This window comes from Marmota flaviventris, chromosome 1 (genome assembly GCF_047511675.1).
Source record: "Marmota flaviventris isolate mMarFla1 chromosome 1, mMarFla1.hap1, whole genome shotgun sequence".
NCBI lineage: Eukaryota > Metazoa > Chordata > Mammalia > Rodentia > Sciuridae > Marmota > Marmota flaviventris.
Window position 1 is genome coordinate 101,683,115 of NC_092498.1, and position 17,257 is coordinate 101,700,371.

At 39.2% G+C, this 17,257-nt stretch overlaps 1 protein-coding gene across 6 annotated transcripts in view; it reads right to left on the reverse strand.

Annotated features, from left to right (window-relative positions):
* Urgcp (upregulator of cell proliferation) overlaps positions 1 to 17,257 on the reverse strand; it is a 45,254-nt gene that overhangs the window by 25,765 nt on the left and 2,232 nt on the right. The window contains exon 2 of one of the 6 annotated variants that reach the window (XM_071614262.1): positions 14,945 to 15,087. The exons of 2 other annotated variants lie outside the window; for them this stretch is intronic. Coding sequence is in view for 2 of the 4 variants with exons in the window: in XM_071614254.1 (XP_071470355.1) it covers positions 964 to 977 (14 nt within the window). In the remaining 2 variants the exon portion in view is untranslated. Of the gene's footprint in view, positions 1 to 963; positions 1,047 to 14,944; positions 15,088 to 17,257 lie in introns of those variants that run through there. 3 more of the 6 variants (XM_071614254.1, XM_027938351.2, XM_071614242.1) reach the window with 3 other exon arrangements.

The following is a 17,257-nucleotide window of genomic DNA, read 5'->3' on the forward strand; positions in this document are numbered from 1 at the left end:
TCTCCCAGCAGCTGTAAAGATGTATAACACAGAAGGCTGTGGGTCATTTCTCAAACACACCTTTACAGTGCACTGTAAAGATGTATAACATGAATTGCTACCATGGCTACTGGGTCTAAGACCCTCTGAATGATTGGCAATAGTCAAAGAAGAATTTTACCAACTAATGGGATGACCTTGAGACTAATTTTCTGCCTCTGTAGAATGAAGGTGTTTGATTAAATGCCAATCTCAGATTTCATGTCCAGCAAAACTATCAAAAAGGTAATAATTAATTCTGAGTTTTATTTTCTCAAGTGCCAAAAAACATTACAAACTATATGTGTCACCATCATTTCCCAAAAGACAGAACATTTTTAAACAAACAAACAAAAATAAATAAAAAAGTAATATCAGAATAATATCAACCACCCTAAGCAGGCCGGTGGGTACCGGCTGGACGGATGAGACGCCAGGCCGGCTTTTCAGCTCTGGGCAAGGATAGGGCTGTCTGTCTGCCCTGCCATCCTGGGACACCCTAGGAACATCCTAACGACAGCGACACCGAACCTCAGCTTCCAACGCAATCAAGTTCAAACGCCAGAAACGCAGACGCCAGGGGCGGGTGAGCCTCCCCAAGGCCTCTGCGAAGACCCGCATCCGGATTCTCCGACGCGACCCCAGTACCAAACCCTTTCCACGTCACCCAGACCCTCAGGCCTAGTGCTCCGACCCCTGCCCGCAGCCCGCGGCTGTTCTGGTCACCCCCACCCCGACCGGCGCCGCGACCCTGGCCCGGCCGCGTCCGCCCAAGGTCGGCCGGGAGGCCGCGGCCGCGGGCCGCGGACCTGGAAGGAGGGAACGCCGGGGCCGCGTCCGAGGCCAACTCAGGACGTGGGTACAAGACACCGGTAGCTCGGGGCCCGGCCCCCGCTGGGCCAGCGCCCCGCGCGAGGTGGCGGCGCGGCCCAAGGCGGCACTCACCCGGGAGACGCCATGAACGCGGAGGCCTCACGCTCCCACCTCCTCCGCTGCTCGCACGGCCGCGGCGGGCGCCGGGGAGGGGCCTCGCAGCCGCGCCCGCCCCGCTCCGCATCGCGCGGGGCTCCGGGCGGAGGGTAGGCGACGGCTGGCAAGGGAGGGGACAGACTGACGGCCGACTGGCCGAGGTGCGGAGCGTGAGCCTGGGCCAGCACAGCCCCACCCTACTGCCTCCCACCCACTCTGTCCCGGCCCTAAGGCGTCAGGCTGCACCTTGGGTGCCGAACCTGCCTGAGGACCTGTCTCCAGGACCTGTCTCCAGGACCTGGGGGAAATCTACCCTTCTGCGTTTTGAGTTTAATTTACTAAGAAAAGCCTTTTTTCCGAATCTCTGTTATTGTTATTAAGCAAACCAGCAACTTTCTACTTCTAACTTGCAGGGCTGTTTTTGAACGTGTTTCTGGCCTGTTAACCTTTGCAAAAGATGTAAATTCACACTGTGAAGCTCTAAAGAATATTATTTATATTGTATTAATAAGCACTATAATGAACCTGGAACTCCAGCAGTGGGGTTTTTTACACCCTCACCCACAAGCTATGAGTATTTGGACAGATAAAATTTTGAACCTCAGCATTTTCTGCGTTGTCACATTAAATATTATTAAAAATTATTATTATTTATTTTATGAAGTATACAAGACAGCAAAGCAGTGTTTAAAAGTCTTCTGGAGCCAGAATACCTGGATTGCAATCTGAGATCCATTAATAATTAGGAGCTCTGGCAAGCTAGAACTTCTCCAGGGCCACAATTCCTCCTTTGAAAAACAGGGGTATTATGTCCTATCTTCTCTTTGAGGATTAAATTAGTTCATATTTGTATGGGATTAATATGTTGCCTGGTACAAGGTTTCATTCTGTACTGGGAGAATCCATTCAATGTTTCTTAGCCTTGTCCTCATCAATAAAATAGTAGCTCACAGTTGCTACCATTTTAAGTGGTAGCAACCACTAAGTTCAGAGGACAATTAATGATCTGTAAATGGGAGCTGAAACATAAAGCTAGAGGGATTTTGGGGACCCAGATTAGGGACAGATACAGTGAGGAAGAGTTTGGGGAGTGGGCAATCCTAAATGGATTTGATTTAAGGCAGTAATGATTGCCGCTGGAGGTCAGATTAATTTTATTTGTATTTATTTGTTTGATTTTTGTGGTATTGGAGATTGAATCTAGAGGCCCTCTACTACTGAGCCATACTCCAAAGCCCTTTTTATTTCTGAGTCAGGGTCTGCCTAAATTGAAGAGGCTGGCCTTGAATTTGTGAATCTCTTGCCTCAGTCCCCTGAGTGGCTGGGATTACAGGTATGTGCCACTACATCTGACAACGAAGTTTGTTTTCTAAAAATCATTTGACCACTAGGCCTGAACCTAGGTTCAATCCCCAGAACCCAGGACATTGTGCATGCTAGGCAAGTGCTTTACCATGGAGCTACATCCCCAGTCCTGTATTACTTAATATTTTGGAAACCAACAATTATTTTTGTTTATAATATTTTTAGTTGTAGATGGACACAATACCTTTATTCATTTATTTTTTAATGTGGTGCTAAGGATCTAACCAGTGCTTCAAATGTGCTAGGCAAGCACTCTACTACTAAGCTACAAGCCCAAGCCCCAACAGATTTTTATTATGTTTATTTTATTTATTTTTTTGAGACAGGTCTCACTAAATTGTCCAGGCCAACCTAAAAACTTTCTCTTTTCCTATTTTGAGGTTATCCTAGACAATTTAATGAGACCTGTCTCACTAAAAGTACATAGGAAAAGTTAGGTCACATTCACTCCACTGTTCTTCCCTTTTGCCAACCTTTTTCCCTCCCTCTCAATCCCCTTCATCTAGTCCACTGATCTTTCTTCTACTTTGATAGAATCCTTCCCACTCACCCTTTTCCTCCCCCAAACCTTTCCCCCACCCACCTTTTTCCTTTCCCTCTTTTTCCTTTCTATTTTTTTTAATTTGTTCTAATTAGTTATACATGAGAGTAGAATGCTTTTTGACACATTGTACACAAATGGAGCACAACTTCTCATTCCTCTGGCTGTACATGGTGCAGAGTCACACCAGTAGTGTAGTCTTACATGTATATAGGGTAATATTGTCTGTCTTATATTACAGACTTTCCCATCCCCACAGCCCCACCCCTCCCCTCACTCCCCTCTGAATAATCCCAAATTCCTTCATTCTTTCCTACCTGTCTCCCCACTATGGATCAGCATCCACTTATCAGAGAACACATTCAGCCTTTGACTTTTGGGGATTGGCTTATTTCACTTAGCATAATGTTCTTTAGTTCCATTCATTTACTTGCAAATGCCATAATTTCATTTTTCTTTCAGGCTGAGTAATATTCCATTGTGTATATGTACCACATTTTCCTTACCCATTCATCTGTTGAAGGGCATCTAGATTGGTTCCATAATTTAGCTATTGTGAATTGAGCTGCTGTAAACATAGAGGTGAGGTGGTTGCATCACTGTAGTATGCTGATTTTAAGTCCTTTGGGTATAAACCAAGGAGTGAGATAGCTGGGTCAAATCGTGGTTCCATTCCAAGTTTTCTGAGGGATCTCCATAATGCTTTCCATAATGGTTGCACCAGTTTGCAGTCCCACCAGCAAGGTATAAGTGTACCCTTTTCCCTACATCTTCATCAACATTTATTGTTGCTTATATTCTTGATAATTGCTGTTCTGACTGGAGTGAGATGAAATCTTAGAGTTAGTTTTGATTTGCATTTTTCTAACTGCTAGAGATGATGAACATTTTTTCATGTGTTTGTGGATTGATTGTATTTCTTCTTCTGTGAAGTGTCTGTTCAGTTCCTTAGCCCATTTATTGATTGGGTTATTTGGTTTTTTGGTGTTAAGTTTTTTGAATTCTTTATATATCCTGGAGATTAGTGCTCTACCCGAGGTGTATATGGTAAAGGTTTTCTCCCATTCTGTAGGCTCTCTCTTCACGTTATTGTTTCCTTTGCTGAGAAGAAACTTTTTAGTTTGAATACATCCTATTTATTGATTCATAATTTTACTCCTTGTGCTTTAGGAGACTTGTTAGGGAAGTCAGATCCTAAGCCGACATGATGAAGATTTGGGTCCAATTTGTCTACTATTAGGCATAAGTTCTCTGTTCTAGTGCATAAGTCTTTGATCCACTTTGAGTTAATTTTTTGTTCAGGGTGAGAGATAGAGGTTTAATTTCATTTTGCTACATAAGGATTTCCAGTTTTCCTAGCACCATTTGTTGAAGAGGTTATCTTTTCTCCAATGTATGTTTTTGGCACCTTTGTCTAGTATGAGATAACTGTATTTATGTGAGTTTGTCTCTGTGTCTTCTATTTTGTACCATTGGTCTACATGTCTATTTTGGTACCAATACCATGGTGTTCTTGTTACTATTGCTCTGTAGCATAGTTTGAGGTCTGGTATTGTGATACCTCCTGCTTCACTCTTCTTGCTAAGGATTGCTTTGGCTAGTCTGGGTCTCTTATTAGTTTTCCAAATGAATTTCATGATTGCTTTTTCTAGTTCTATGAAGAATGTCATTCGGATTTTAATAGGAATTGCATTAAATCTGTAAAACAGTTTGGGTAGTATGGCCATTTTGACAATATTATTTCTGTTATCCAAGAGCATGGGAGATCTATCGTCTAAGGTCTTCTTCAATTTCTTTAGTGTTCTGTAGTTTTCATTGTACAGGGTGAGAGTCTACCAACCAGCTTCTTGGTTGGTAGGCTTTCACCTTTCTTGTTTGATTGATTCCCAGTTTTTTTATACTATCATAAATGGGGTAGTTTCTCTAATTTCTCTTGCAGTGGATTCATTGCTTATGTATAGAAATGCATTTGATTTATGGGTATTGATTTTATCTCCTGCTACTTTACTGAATTCATTTATTAGTTCTAGAAGTTTTCTGGTGGAATTTTTTGGATCTTCTAAATATAGAATCATGTCCTTAACAAACAGCAATAGTTTTGAGTTCTTATTTTCCTATTTGTAATTTCTTTCCTCTGGGTGCTCTGGCTAGAGTTTTAAGGACTATGTTGAATAGAAGTGGTGAAAGAGGGCATCCCTGTCTTGTTCCAGTTTTTAGAGGGAATGCTTTCAATTTTTCTCCATTTAGAATGATGTTGGCCTTGGGCTTAGCATCAATAGCTTTTACAATGTTGAGGTATGTTTCTACTATCCCTAGTTTTTCTAGTGTTTTGAACATGAAGATGTGCTATATTTTGTCAGATGCTTTTTCTGAATCTATTGAGATAATCATATGATTCTTGTCCTTAAGTCTATTGATATGATATAATATGTTTATTGATTTCTGTATGTTGAACCAACCTTGCACCCCTGGGATAAACCTCATTTGATCGTGGTGCACTATCATTTTAATGATTTTATATATGATTTGCCAGAATTTTATTGAGAATTTTTGTGTCTATGTTTATCAGGGATATTGGTCTAAAGTTTTCTTTCCTTGATGTGTCTTTGTATGGTTTTGGTATCAGGGTGATATTAGCCTCATAGAATGAGGGTTCCCTCCTTTTCTATTTCATGGAATAATTTGAGGAGTATTGATATTAGTTCTTCTTTGACGGTCTTCTAGAACTTGACAGAGAAACCATCTGGTCTGAGCTTTTCTTGGTTGGTAGGCTTTTGATGGTGTCTTCCATTCACTGCTTGAAATTGATGTTTAAATTGTGTATGTCCTGATTCAGTTTGGGTAGATTATATGTCTCTAGAAATTTGTCAGTGTCTTTGAGATTTTCTATTTTATTGGAGTATAAATTTTCAAAATAGTTTTAATTATCTTCTGTATTTCAATAGTGTCCATTGTGATAATTCCTGTTTCATCACGAATTTTAGTAATTTGAGTTTTCTCTCTCCTCTTCATTAGCATGGCTAAGGGTTTATCAACTTTATTTATATTTTTTTCAAAGAACCAACTTTTTGTTTTACCAATTTTTAATTGTTTCTTTAGTTTCAGTTTCATTGATTTCAGCTAATTTTAATTATTTCCTGTCTTCTACTACTTTTGGTCTTCTTTTTCTAAGGCTTTGAGTTACACCACATTTATTTTTTGACTTTTTATTCTTCTTAACAAATGAGCTCAATGCAATGAACTTTCTTCTTAACACTTTCATAGTGTCCCAGAGATTTTGATGTCTTATCAGTGTTCTCATTTACCTCTAATAATTGTTCTATCTCCTCCCTGATGTCTTCTGCTATCTATTGTTCATTCAATAGCATATTATTTAGTCTCCAGGAGTTGGAGTAGCTTTTATTTTTTATTTTACCATTGATTTCTAATTTTATTCCATTATGATCTGATAGAATGCAGGTAATATCTCTATTTTCTGAGAGGTGCTTTGTGGCATAACATATGGTCTATTTTAGAGAAGGACCCATGAGCTGCTGAGAAAAAGGTGTATTTGCTCAATGATGGATGAAATACTCTATATATGTCCATTAAGTCTAAGTCATTGATTGTATTATTTAGTTCTATAGATTGTTTAGTTTTTGTTTGGAAGATCTATCCAGTGGTGACAAAGGTGTGTTGAAGTTACCCAGTATTATTGTGTTGTGGTCCATTTGGTTCTTGAAATTGAGAAAGGTTTTGTTTGATGTACTTAGATGCTCCATTTTGGGGGACATAAAAATTCATTATCGTTATATCTTGTTGATGTATGATTTTTTAAGCAGTATGAGATGTCCTTCTTTATCCCTTCTGACTAACTCTGGTTTGAAGTCCACTTTGTGAGTTCACTTAGAGTCCCACTTCCACTTTATGGGGATAGAAACCCCTGCTTGTTTAACAGTCCATGTGAGTGATATGTTTTTTCCCAACCTTTCACCTTCAGTCTGTGAATGTCTTTTCCTAGGAAGTGAATCTCTTGAAGACAGCATATTGTTAGGTTTGGTTTTTTTTTAATCCGATCTGCCAGTCTCTCTTTTGAATGAGTTTAGGCCATTAACTTTCAGATTATTATTAAGATATGATTTGTATTCCCAGTCATTTTGGTTTATTTTTGTTTTTTCATGTGACTTAGTTTCTCCTTTAATTGACCTCTCCTTTGTGTAGCTCCTCCCTTTGTTGATTTTCAGTGTTTTTGTATTTTTTTTCAATTTCTCCTCATAAAATATTTTGCTGAGAATGTTCTGTAGTGCAGGCTTTTTAGTTGTGAATTCTTTTAACATTTGTTTATCATGGAAGGTTTTTATTTCATCTTCAAATCTGAAGCTTAATTTTGCTGGGTATAGTATTCTTGGCTGGCATTCATTTTCTTTCAGAGCTTGATATATGTTATTCCAGGGCCTACTGGCATTGAGGGTCTGGGTTGAAAAATCAGCTGAAATCCAAATTGGTTTCCCCTTATATGTAATTTGAGTTTTTTTCTCTCGTATCCTTTTTAAAAATTCTATCATTATTCTATATGCTAGTCATTTTCAGTATAATGTACCTTGATGTGGGTCTGCTGTAACTTTGTATATTTGGTGTCATGTAAGCCTCTTGTACTTGATTTTCCATTTCATTCTTTAAATTTGGGAAATTTTCTAATATTATGTCTTTAAAAAGATTGTTTATTCCTTTGGTTTGTACCTCCAGGCCTTAATCTATTCTGATAAATCTTAAATTTGGTCTTTTCATGATATCCCATATTTCTTGGAAGTTCTTTTCATGGTTTCTTACCATCTTCTCTGTTCAGTTGACTTTATTTTCAAGAGTGTATATTTTGTCTTTATTGCCTGAGGTTCTGTCTTCTAAACTCTTTCTCTGACATTTCCTCTACTGTGTTGTCTATTGATTCTATTGTTGAAACATCTTGGTTTGTTTGAGGCACTTTGTTCCCTTGGTTTTTTCATGTTGTTTGTGTGTCTTCCCATTTAGTGGTATGGATCTGAGGCAGAATAGTTTCTACCCTGTAGTCTTATAGTGTTCCTGAAGGCTTCCAGTATCTCATCTTTAAGGGAGAAACTAATATGAACAGTACCCAATGTCCCTAAGTACTTCAGGACTCAATGAGCTGGAGAGAGTCTGGTTTTCTCCAGTTTCTCCAACCTGAGCTCCCCCCAGGGCACTGCCCCTAGTCTCCAGCTTTCCACAGGCTTGCTAGACCCAGACTGGCCCATTCAAGCCCAACTACAATCTGACGGACCTGGTGTCAGATTCCCCAGGGTCTGCCTTGCTGCAGTCCCAAGATCTCAATGCCATTTCAACTTGCAGAGAGACCACCAGGGATGCACTCACACAAAGGAGCGACCTTACCAAAAAGCAGCCAGATGGTGGCCACTAGCACACCCAGCAGAAAGACCTCAGGTGCAACCAGACTTGCAGGTATTCTGACAACATATCTCCAGGCCCTGGTTGGTGTCCCCAGACTGAGGTGGCCACGCCCCCAGATTGCTGCAAACCTGCAGGCCCTGGCCAGTGTCCCAAAATGGTGGCAGCTACATGTAACCTGCAGGTACTGTGACAGTGGACTTCCAGGCAGCAGGGGGCAGTGGGCAAGCTCATGGCAGGTGATCCACAGGTGCACGTTGGGATCCAAAAGTGCTCATCGGGCTGCACGCAGGTAAGAGGCAGGTAAATGGGACAATGGCTGATGATAGGCAATAGTCATGAGCAATCTATGCTCAAAAGGCAGGTGATATGCTGGTAGACAGTGGGTGATCATGGCAGACAAAGAGTGGGTAAACAGCAGGGGATCAGTGGGCGGCAACAACTGCTTTGTAGAGAAAAAATACTTGTTGATTTTTGGTTTTATTTGTTGTGCTTTAGGAGTCATGTTAAGGAAGACAGTTCCTCTGTTTGAATCTCAAGTCACAGAGCAACAAGGAATGCAACCTCCTTCTAGTCCACTATCTTGGATCTCCCCCCTGCTTTAACCCTTTTTATTTGGACTAGCTTCTGCATATCAGAGAAAACATTCAAATTTTGACTTCTTGGATCTGGTTTATTTCACTTAGCATGAAAGTCTCCAGTTTCATCCATTTTCCAGCAAACGCCATAATTTCATTCTTCTGTATGGCTAAGTAATACTCCATTGTGTACATGTAGCACATTTTCCTAATCCATTCATCTGTTGAAGGGTACCTAAGTTGATCCCATAGCTTGGCTATTGTGAATTCTGCTGCTATAAACACTGATGTGGCTGTGTCCCTATAGTATGCTGATTTTATTTTTTTTTTAATCTATTTATTTTTTGATACCAGGGATTGAACCCAGGTGCACTTACCCACTCAGCCACATCCCCATGCCCATTTTACTTTTTATTTTGAGACAGGGTCTCACTAAGTTGCTTAGGGCCTCATTAAGTTACTGAGGCTGGCTTTGAACTCATGATCTTACTGTTTCAGATTCCTGAGTTGCTGGGATCATAGGCTTGTGCTACCGTGCCCAGTTAGTATGCTGATTTTAGATCTTTTGGATATATACTGAAGAGTGGGATAGCTGGGTCATAGGTTGTTTCATTTCTAGTTTTTTGAAGAATCTCTATACTGTTTTTCCAGATTGTTTGCGCTAATTCGCAGTCCTAATAACTATGTATGAATATACCTTTTCCATACATCCTCGCTAACACTTATTATTTTTATTCCTCATTATTGCCATTCTGATTGAAGTAAGATGAAATCTCAGTGTAGTTTTGCTTTGCATTTCCCTAATTGTTAAAGATGTTGAGTATTTTTTCATGTAAATATATGGCCATTTGTATTTCTTCTTTTGAGAACTGTCTATTTAGTTTTTTTGTCCATTTATCAAAAATTTTTTGGTGTTTTTTTGAGTTCTTTATATATTATGGATGTTAATGTCCTCAGGAACAGGTGGCAAAAATCTTCTCCCATTCTAGCAGTTGCAGAGTTTCTAGTCTAATTCCTAGGTCTTTGATCCACTTTGAGTTGACTTCAGTGCAGGGTGTGAGACAGAGGTCAAGAAAGGGGTCTTTTACATATGACTTTCCAGTTTGCCCTGCACCATTTATTAAAAAGGTTATCTTTCCTCCTATGTATGTTTTTAATACCTTTGTCTAGTACGAAGTAACTCTTTTTATGTAGGTTTGTCTCCTATTCTATTCCATTGGTCTTTTTTTTTTTTTTTAAGAGAGAGTGAGAGAGGGAGGGAAAGAGAGAGAGAGAGAGAGAGAGAGAGAATTTTTTAATATTTATTTTTTAGTTATCGGCGGACACAACATCTTTGTTTGTATGTGGTGCTGAGGATCGAACCCAGGCCGCACGCATGCCAGGCGAGCACGCTACCACTTGAGCCACATCCCCAGCCCTATTCCATTGGTCTTCACATCTGTTTTGTCCCATCCTTCATTAGATTAATTACAAAGTTTTGAGTTGTTTTTTTCTTTTCTTTTCTTTTTAGGTTATTGTGAATGGGTTAGTACTCCTGAAATTTTTTTGGATTGATAAGCACCTTGCCATTGCTGAAGCTGGCTTTGAACTCACAATCCTCCTGTCTCAGTGTCCCAAGCTGCTGGAATTATAGGCATATGCCACCGTGACCAGAGATATTTCCTTTATCACCTCCAATTTTATTTGAGTCCTCTTTCTCTGTATTTTGGTTAGTTTGGCTAAAGATTTATCAATCTGGTTTATCTTTTCAAAAAACCAACTCTTTATTTCATTGATCCTTTGTATTATTTTTTATTCTCCATTTCACTGATTTTGGCTCTGATTTCAATTACTAACTTCTACTGATTTTGGTGTTGGTTTGTTTTTCTTTTTCTAGGGACTTGATACGTAATGTTGAATTATTTTTTGTAAAGTATGAACTCAGGGCTATACATTTTCTTCTTAGAACTGCCTTTATGCTGTCCCAAGGATTTTGATATGTTATCACTATTCTCATTTGTAAGAATTTTTTTTATTTCTCCCCTGATTTCTTCTGCTATCCATTCCTCATTCAAAAGCATACTATTTAGTTCCCAGGTATTAGAGTGATTTTTGTTTTTGATCTTATCGTTAATCTCTAACTTCACTCTATTCTGATTTCATAGGATGCAAGAAATTATCTCTATTTCGTTGTATTTGCTAAGATTTATAATGTGACCTACAATGTGATCTATTTTAACACTTTAAAAATGTTAAGGAATATAAGTTTGCTGAAATTAAATCTTCCTTAAAACATGAGTTTTAGCATCCTACAGCATGGTGGTCCATGGTATATTTTAACAACCCCTACTGTTGGACATAAATATTTCTACCAGTATTTCATTACTATAAGGAATGTGGACAAGAAATATCCTTGTACCCAAAATGGCCTACACACATACATGATTATTTCCTTAAGCCAAGTTTGTAGAAGTTTAATTTCTAGGTCAGTAGTATATTAACATTTTAAGGCTTTTCAGATACATATATTATCTCTGTGTGTATGTGTTTATACACATACACATATACATAAACATACACAAATTTGCACACATATATACAAATACAAAAATACACAAACACACATACAGATTATCCTCCTAGCACAATCACAAGCTCCGAATGATAGTGCCAGTTTCCCAAAATGCTCTCTATATTAAAAAAAAAAAATCATTGCCAATTTGAATTCCCCACAGAAACAAGCAGAAACAACTAGAAGCCTTCTAGACAACTAGAAGCTCTGGAAAAGTCAAAGATTTACCACAACCAAGCAAACACTCAAGCAAGAAAAAGCTTTAAGAGGTAGGAATGTTTCATGGCATTTTTACTCAAAATATGTGCTCTTCACCAGCATGGTGGTAGAGTTGGTCCTAAGCAGATAGCAGCCCATTTCCCTTTTCCTCTTTTTAACTGGAGGAAGCATAGCAGATCTTCTTTGCATGCTCCCAGCCCTACAAGGAACCGTAAAGGGGGCCTTCAGGTTGAAATGAACGGATGCTCACAAGCCAAAGATATAAAGATCTGCAGTGATGATAAATGTACAGGCAAATATAAAAGTCAGTATTATTGTAATTTTGGTTTGTAACTCCACTTCTTATGTTCAACAGGACTGAGCCAGGTGCAGTGGCTTATACCTGTATTCCCAGCTTCTCAGGAGGCTGAGCAGGAGGACCACAGGCGTTTGAGACCAGCCCAGGCAACATTGTGAGATCCCCCCACCCATCTGAAAGAGAGAGAAAGAGAGAGAAAGAGAGAGAGAGAGAGAGAGAGAGAGGGAGGGAGGGAGGGAGGAAGGAGGGAAGAAAGGAAGGTAGGTAGGTCAAATGCATAAAAATTATAAATTTAAAATTTAAATCTCAAAAAAGGACAAATGCATAAAAAATTATAAATTTAAATCTGTACTATTAGGGCTGAGCAGGGTGGCATACGCCCATAATCCCAGCTACTTGGGAGCCCAAGGCAAGAGGATCAAAAGTTGGGAGGCCATTCTGGAAACTTAGTGAAAAAAAGGGAAAGAGGGGTACAGCACAGTAGTAGAGTACTCCTGGGTTCAATTCTCAATACTGCAATAAATAAATCTATATTGTTGGGTATACAATGTATAGAGATAGAATTTATAACACCAATAATATGAAAGGGGAAGAAAACTGTATGAATAGTTTTTTATTGCAATTGAAGATGTTAGTATGAATTTAAATTAGATTACTATAACTTTAGGATGTTCTATGTAATCGCTATGATAATTACAAAAATATCTGGAGAATATGCAGAAAAGTAGCTGGGCACAGGGGCACAGGCCTATAATTCCTGAGACTTGGGAGGCTAAGGCAGGTGATCTCAGGTTTGAGACTAGCCTCAGCAATTTAGCGAGGCCCTCAACAACTTAGTGAGACCTTGTCTCAAAATCTAAAAAAACAGGGGTTGGAAATTTAGCTCAGTGGCAGAGCACTTTTCTAGCACACGCATGGTCCTGAGTTCAGTCCTCAGCTGAACTCAGGATAAAGGACTGGGGATATAATTCAGTGGTAAAGTGTCTCTGCATTCAGTCCCCAGTACCCCTCCTCCAAAAAATCAACAAACTAGGAATAGAAGAGGATTTGCTCAACATGAAAAAGGGCACTTACAAAAAAATCCACAGGGAACATCATACCCATGGTGAAAGAGTGAAAACTTCCCCCTAAGATCAAAAACAAGAAAAAAATGCCCACTTTCTCCACTTCTATTCAATATAGTATTGAAAAGGTTTACAAAATGGAATGGATATAAAACTATACTTGCGGATGACATGACCTTATAGAAAATTCCAAAGAATCCATAAGAAAGCTACTAGAGCTAATAAACAAATTCAGCAATGTTGTTGGGTAGAAGATCAATAACAAAAAACTAAGTAGTGTTTCTATATACTTGTAAAGAACTATCAAGAGTAGGGCCTGTCACCCAGCAACTTGGGAGGCTGAAGCAGGAAGATCATAAAATCAAGGCTAGCCTCAGTAATTTAGTAAGGCCCTAAGCAACTTAGCAAGACTCTGTATTAAAATAAAAAATAAAAGGGCTGGTGATGTACCTCAATGGTAAAGCAACCCTGGGTTTAATCCCCAGTACAAAACAAAACAAATAAACAAAAACTTATCAGAATAGGAAGTTAAGAATTCCATATATAATAGCATCTAAAAGAACAAAAATGTCTAAGAATATATTTAACCAAAAAAGGAGGTGAAAGACTTATACACTGAAAACTACAAAACATTGCTGAGTGGCTGGAGTTGTGTGGCTCAGTGGCAGAGCCCTTGCCTTGCGCATGTGAGGCACTGGGTTCAATCCTCAGCACCACATAAAACAAATAAATAAAATAAAGGTATTGTATCCATCTATAACTAAAAAATTTTTTTAAATCATTGCTGAAAGACATTTAAAAAAATGGAATATCAATCTGCCCAAAGTAATCTACAGATTATATATATATATATATATATATATATATATATATATATATACACACACACACACACACTTTTTTTTTTTTCCTTCAGTACTGGGCTTCCTGCATGCTAAGCAAGAATTCTACCCCTGAGCTATACCCCCTGCACTCCCATCTTTATTTTGAGTCAGGATTTTGATAAATTGCCCAGGCTGGCCTGCTTCAGCCTCCTGAGTAGCTGGGATTACAGGCTTGCACCATCATATGTTAAACATCTGTATGAACATATAATTTACCCATCAGCAATCACTCCCTATTCCCTCCCTTCCTCATCCCAGGCAACCATTAATCTATTTTCTGTCACTACAGTGTTGCCTATTCTGGATATACAGATGGAGCCATACACTATTTGGCCTCTGGTAACTGGCCTCTTTCACTTATTTGATATAATAAGAAATATATATTTGGTCTTTGCCCCTGGTCCTAGCACAGTTTTTTTAATATTTATTTTTTAATTATAGGTGAACACAATGTCTTTATTTTACTCTATGTAGTGCTGAGGATCAAACCCAGTGCTGTGTCACGCACATTAGGGGAGCGCTCTACCTCTGAGCCACAATCCCAGCCCCCTGGCACAATTTTTACAACCCTTGGAATTTCCTGCATGACAGAAATGATAGGAAGGTCTTTTGTTTTTCATTAACAAAAACAAAAACCTGAGATATGCCTATAGGAGTCTCTTGGTAGGCCCATAGATTAGTTTCAGAATGATGGGTAGGATTCCTGAGGATCTAACCCTGTGACTGGAGGACTGGAACTTCCAGCATCACCCCAGGACTACCAGGGAAAAAGAGCTGGACATGGGGTTTCATCATCAACACCCAATGATCTCATCAATCATGCCTACCTACTAACTGGGTTCATGTTACAGACAGCCTAACCCAGGGACCCTGGCTGGAGGATTTGGCCACTGGCTCACTTAAGAAATAAACAAAAGATGGAAAAATAAATTGTGAACTTCATGCAGTTTGATCAAATCAAGAAGCAGTTAGATTGCTTTTCTCCACCAGCCCCACAGAAGCAGTTACAATTTATAGAAACAAAAGCCAGATGATATACATACATAGATTTAATTACCCTGTATTAGAGCTGGGGCAGGGAAGGGATCTTCATTCTTCAGCTTCCTTTAGCCGTTTAGCTTCCTTCTTTCCCCAGGAGGAAGTCTGTTCTTAATTCAGAGTAGGGACTCCAAATTCACTCTCTTTCATTCAGGTGGCAACCTGAGAGTTGTGAGGGCATTAGAAATGGGGGCAGTCTTGTGGGGACTAAACTCTTAACCTGTGGGGTTTGCTCTGTGCTAACTCAGGGAAGTTGGTACTGGAATGGAATTGAATTATAGTATAGCCAGTGTGTGTCTGGAGAGTCAAAAGAATTGGTTGATAAAAGGTGAAAAACTCACACCTTTGGTGTTAGAAACGTTGAGTAAAATTAGATCAGACAATATTTTCTTTTTTTTTTTAATCTGGTAATTCCATCAATTTTCTTTTGTTCCTTTCACAGATGTTATAAGCCCAACCAAACCAACCTTCACTGCTAACATCTAGATAGTATTTTTTAAAATATTTTTTTTTTTTTTTTAGTTTTTCGGTGGACACAACATCTTTGTATGTGGTGCCAAGGATCGAACCCTGGCCGCACGCATGCCAGGCGAGCGTGCTACCACTTGAGCCACATCCCTAGCCCTTAATATTTTCTTTTTGAACTCAGAGGTGCTCTATTGCTGAGCTACATCAGCCCCTGCTTTGTGTATGTGTGTGTGTGTGTGTGTGAGAGAGAGAGAGAGAGAGAGAGAGACAGCGTCTTGCTGAGTTGCTGAGGCTGTCCTCAAACTTGCAATTCTTCAGCCTCAACCTTCTGAGTCCCTAGGGATTACAGGCATGGGCCACTCACTGCACCCTAATATAGTATTTTCAGGGTTTATTTATTGGTACTGGGGAATCAAACCCAGTGACTTGTTCATCCTAGACAACTGAGTTACACCTTCTGCTCCTCATCTATTATTGTGTTGAACTGTGTCCCCCCAAAAGTTGTTAAAGTACTAACTCCAACAGCTATGAATTTGACCTTACTTGGAAACCTTACTTGGAACCATCTTTGGAGATGATCAAGATATTAAGAGGTCATTGGGCCTCTAATCCAATGTAATTGTATCTTTTCTGTTTGTTTGCAGTGCTGGGGATCAAACCTAGATCACTGTGCATATTAGGGAAATATTCTACCAATGAACTATACTCTCAGCTCTGACTGTATACTTACAAAAGGGACTGGAACACACATAGCAGGAAGATACTATGAAGATACAAGGGAACACTATTTATTTAACAAAGGCTGTTAAGGAGCTAGGGGAAAGGCAATGGAAAAGATTCTCTTTCACATCCCTCAGAAAGAACCAACCCTGACAATACCCTGATTTCAGACTTGTGGCCTCCAGAGTTATGAGACAATACATTCTGTTGTTTAAGCCACTCAGTTTGTGTAATTTATTACAGCAACCCTGGAAACATATATATAAAGTATATATCAGTAACTTATTCCCCAAAATACTCCCTTGTATGGAAACATCACTTTTTTGTTTAGCCATTGAACATTTCAGTTATTGTGACCTTTTGACTAGTATGTATAATGCTGCTATTATAAACATTTGTATACAGATTTATGTATGGACATATTTTATCTTATATGTATATTTAAGAGTAATATGATAACTCGGTTTAACTTTTTAAGCAACTATCAACCATTTTCCAAAAATGACTGTACCATTTAACTTTCCCACCAGAATGTGTGAAGGCTCCAGCTTTTCCATATTCTTATCAAAACTTGTATTGATCCTGGAGGGCACAAAGTGGTATCTCATTATGGCTTTGATTTGCATTTTTCTTATGATTTTTTAAAAATGTGCTTACCAATTTTTTATCTTTAAAGAAATGTATATGCAAATCTTTTGCCCAGTTTTTTGTTGTTGTTGTTGTTGCTGTTGTTTGTTTGTTTGAACTCAGGACCTATGCATGCTAAGCTAGTGCTCTACCACTCAGCTATATCCCCAGACACCTTTTTGTGTTTGAATATTTGGTGCTGGGGATCCAACCAGGGAACACTTTGTTGTTGTTTTTTTAATATTTGGAGACAAGTCTCACTCACTAAGTTGCTGAGACTGGCCTCCAATTTGTGATCCTTCTGCTTCTGCCTCTAGAGTAGCTGGGATTACAGGTAGATGCCAATGCTCCTGGTTCCCCAGAACTTTTTTAACTTTTATTTTTAGATAGGGTCTTACCAAGTTGCCCAGGCTGACCTATAACTTCTAGCCTACTGCCTCAGCTTTTTTCTCAGCTGGGATCTCTGGCAAGCACCACCATATATGGCCCAGTTTTAAGTTTTTATAAAGTAAGCACT